The sequence below is a fragment of the Eptatretus burgeri genome, chromosome 1 (assembly GCF_056783735.1).
Source record: "Eptatretus burgeri isolate ZD-2024b chromosome 1, Ebu_testis_v1, whole genome shotgun sequence".
Classification (NCBI taxonomy): domain Eukaryota; kingdom Metazoa; phylum Chordata; class Myxini; order Myxiniformes; family Myxinidae; genus Eptatretus; species Eptatretus burgeri.
In genome coordinates this window covers 138,236,735-138,241,055 of record NC_140961.1, presented here as the reverse complement: position 1 = coordinate 138,241,055, position 4,321 = coordinate 138,236,735, and the positions used below count along the sequence as shown (strand labels likewise).

Here is a 4,321-nt window from a genome sequence, read left to right as displayed (position 1 = left end):
GGGACCGTGTGTGGATGAAGCACTGTGTGTGGATGAAACACCGCGTGTGGATGAAGCACCGCGTGTGGATGAAGCACCGCGTGTGGATGAAACACCGTATGTGGACGAAACACCGCGTGTGGACGAAACACCGCGTGTGGATGAGGAACCGCGTGTGGATGCGGCACCGCGTGTGGATGAAACATCGTGTGTGGATGAGGCACCGCGTGTGGATGAAACACCGTGTGTGGATGAAGCACCGCGTGTGGATGAAACACCGCGTGTGGATGAAACACCGCGTGTGGATGAGGCACCGTGTGTGGATGAGGAACCGCGTGTGGATGATGAACGGCGTGTGGATGAAGCACCGCGTGTGGATGAAGCACCGCGTGTGGATGAAACACCGCGTGTGGACGAAACACCGCGTGTGGAAGAAACGCCGCGTGTGGATGAGGAACCGCGTGTGGATGAGGGACCGCGTGTGGATGAAACACCGCGTGTGGATGAAACACCGTGCGTGTATGAAACACCGCGTGTGTATGAAACGCCGTGTGTGGATGAGGCACCGCGTGTGGATGAGGCACCGTGTGTGGATGACGGACAGTGTGTGGATGAGGGACCGTGTGTGGATGAGGGACCATGTGTGGATGAAGCACCGCGTGTGGATGAAACACCGCGTGTGGACGAAACACCGTGTGTGGATGAGGGACCGTGTGTGGATGAGGGACCGTGTGTGGATGAGGGACCGTGTGTGGATGAAGCACCGCGTGTGGATGAAACACCGCGTGTGGATGAAACACCGCGTGTGGATGAAGCACCGCGTGTGGATGAAGCACCGCGTGTGGATGAAGCACCGCGTGTGGATGAAGCACCGCGTGTGGATGAAACACCGCGTGTGGATGAGGGACCGTGTGTGGATGAGGGACCGCGTGTGGATGAAACACCGCGTGTGGATGAAGCACCGCGTGTGGACGAAACACCGCGTGTGGATGAAACACCGCGTGTGGACGAAACACCGCGTGTGGACGAAACACCGCGTGTGGATGAAGCACCGCGTGTGGATGAAACACCGCGTGTGGATGAAACACCGCGTGTGGATGAAACACCGCGTGTGGATGAAACACCGCGTGTGGATGAAGCACCGTGTGTGGATGAAGCACCGCGTGTGGATGAAACACCGCGTGTGGATGAAGCACCGCGTGTGGATGAAACACCACGTCTGGATGAAACGACGCGTGTGGATGAGGCACCGCGTGTGGATGAAAGACCGCGTGTGGATGAAAGACCGCGTGTGGATGAGGCACCGCGTGTGGATGAAACACCGCGTGTGGATGAAGCACCGCGTGTGGATGAAGCACCGTGTGTGGATGAAGCACCGCGTGTGGATGAAACACCGCGTGTGGATGAAACACCGTGTGTGGATGAAGCACCGTGTGTGAGAGGAACCGTGTGTGTGACTAGTATGGTGTGTGTGAGTGAAAGGCGATGTGTGAGAGAGACCGTGTGTGTGAGGTGGCGGTATGAGAGGGAGATGGCGGTTAGCGTGCGGGAGACCGCAACCGCATGCCCTAGTATAATGGTGAGGTGTGTGAGCATCATGGCACGCAGGAGTGTGCGCGTTGAATGGCGACGACGACGACGACTGCGACAGATGATGGACAAAGCCGGGTAGCGGCCGTTGCTGTTTTGAGAACCATGCTGGGTTTGCACGGCAGCGCGCGGGGTCCGTGCTGTGGTACGCACGAGGCCTCCACGTGCGTGCCTGCGGGAGTGAAACCCGGTCCGTAAACGCACGCGGTGGATTAGCCGATCGCGCGGACGGACAGAAGGTAGGCTGGATATGGATTTGGACCGGATGGGTTCTCCACGCGAACATGTGTAAAGCTCCGACGGGCAGAGCACATGTGTTCGTGTGGGGAACCCCTCGAAACGCAAGGCTTGTTTTTTGATGCGCAGGGTGACGTCATGGCTGCACGTAGGGTTGGAATCCGGCAGAACGGAAGTCCCTGCTGGATGGTACCGTCCAAGAGGGACGAGGTGCGCGAAGCGCGAACTGCAGCCATGACGTCACGGGAGTTAAAGAGCGCAGGTTGCGAGTTGCTGCGCTGATGCGTGCATGAAAAAAAAAAGCAAGCCTCGCTTCGGGTGAACAGGATTCCCTGGGCAAGGGGTGGAAGACCCCCCTGTCAGGGGGCACAGGAAGTACTACTGAGGAGGATGGGTTAGCAATAGTTAGACCGGCTTCATGGGGTCATGGGTTGGTTGTTCCTCATGGAGCCCGTGGAATGGATTGGTTAGAGCGGTGTTTCCCAAACATTTTTGAGCGCGACCCAAATCCGGGTGTGGTGAAAATTTTGCGACCCAAGCTTCAATCAGCGTCTTTTTCCACGAAACATAATATTATGATAAAATCAGACAACCAACGCTAATACATACTATATTAGTGCGAGAGGTGTAATTGCAGCTTCGTCTGCATGATGTCTTCGATGCGGGGCTCAATCTTGCTGAGCGCAATGTGCATGTCGTGGCCGGGGTCGAGGCGATTGCACGCCTTGGTTTTGATGACCGTCAGCGCTGAAAAGCCTTGCTCGCACAGATACGTGGTCGCAAACGGGAGCAGAACATTCATGACTTCGGCGCCGATTATGGGCTTTTCTTTCGTGACCGCAGTCCAGAACTCTCCAAGTGAGGCTTTGGCGTAGAGTTGTCGATGGAACTCGTCGCGATGCAGCTCGATGAACTCTTCCTGCAGTCCATGGACATCCTCAGACAGGTCGTCAACCTTAGCCTGGAACGGATTCCTGATCCAGTGCTGGGATGCCAGATCTCTGTCCGGGATGTAGCGATCGAACTCGGTGATCAGGTTCTCCAAATGGTTCACCAGGATGGGCTTGATCGCATCGAGCGCTCCAATCTCGTCATCCTCCCACTCCTCCAAATACTCGTTCAATGACGGAAATGCCGCTGATCTTCCACGCTCCAGTTTCCCCTTCCAGAGCAGCAGCTTTTCCTTGAAGGCCGACAATTTCTCAGAGAGCGTGATGATGCCTTGCATGGATGTGTTCAGTTCGTTCACTGAGGCGAAGACGTCGTTGAGGTAGCAGACTTTGAGCATCCAGGGATTCTCGTGGAACCGGATGGCATGGCGATGGTTCTTCTCCTTGAGGAATATCTGCAGCTCTGTTCGTAGCTCCACTACACGACGCAGGACCTTGCCGCGGGAGAACCATCTCACACTGGAGTAGAAGAGGAGATGTTGGAATTCAGACCCGAAGTCAACACACATCTTCTCGAACAGGCGAGAGTTCACGGTGCTGGCTTTGACGAAGTTGACAATGGCGACAACCTCCTGCATCGCTGCCGAAAGATCCGGTGACAGATGTTGTGCAGCAAGGTTCTCGCGATGCGAAAGGCAGTGGAAAATTCCGACGTTCGGATTGACTTGCTTGACTCGCGCAGTGAATCCCTGTCAAACACCAAGCATCGCGGGAGCGCCGTCGGTGCACAGGCTGACAGTTTTCCCAGCTCAGGCCTTCTTCTTGTTGGAAGTTGTCCACGACGTTGAAGATATCGGCACCAGTTGTCGTCGTTTTCATTGGCGTGCAGAATAGAAATTCTTCCTCGAGGTCCGTCTCACCCTCGTACCTCCCGAAAATCATGAGCTGGGCATTGTTTCTGACATCCCTCGACTCATCGAGTTGGGAGCTCCATTTTCCTGCCTTCTTCATGCGGGCCACCACCTGGTCCTTTATATTTAGCGAAAGGTCAACGATGCGGGTGCGAATCGTGTTGTCGGATAGCGAGATGGACTGCATTTTCTTGGCCGTGTCGTCACCGCAGACGAGTCTGGCCACGTCCTTGGCTGTGGGCTTGACGAGCAGCTGTTCGCCGATCGTGTGCGGCTTCATCTTCCTTGCGATGCGCTGCACGACGAGGTAGGATGCCAGCGTCGCTTGCTTGGCGGCCAAAAGCGCTGGATTCGTTGCCGGCTCAAACCGGCTCCGCTTCAGAGCCGTTTCTCGGCGCTCAAAAAACTCACGATCCTTGTTGACGTGCTCCGTGTGCTTCGTCGCCAGATGCCTCTTCAGTTTTTTTTCCTCAGCGATTCGTTGGACAGCACTTAGAAGCACAACACACATTGTGGCTTCACAGAACCACGATCACTGATAGAAGTGAAGCCCACATCCAAAAATGCTTGCTTGTAGGAACGCTTTGCCATCCTGCAAAACGAAATAGGCGACGAGATCAGTCAGTGGAGTCAGTGTCAAGGCTAACTGACACAAAATACGCAACGCAATGTGGAGCAGAAAACTGCGCTGCGCAGTCCAGCCAGCAAGGCAGA

At 55.6% G+C, this 4,321-nt stretch overlaps 1 protein-coding gene across 1 annotated transcript; it reads right to left on the bottom strand.

Moving 5' to 3' along the window:
- Positions 1-2,419: 2,419 nt before the first annotated feature.
- Positions 2,420-4,118, bottom strand: LOC147035574 (zinc finger BED domain-containing protein 5-like). The gene is made up of 2 exons (XM_085868440.1): positions 3,494-4,118; positions 2,420-3,336 (listed from the first exon to the last, which is right to left on the bottom strand). Exons 1-2 carry the CDS (start codon positions 4,116-4,118, stop codon positions 2,420-2,422), a joined length of 1,542 nt encoding a protein of 513 aa, XP_085724566.1.
- Between the last annotated feature and the right edge of the window lie 203 nt (positions 4,119-4,321).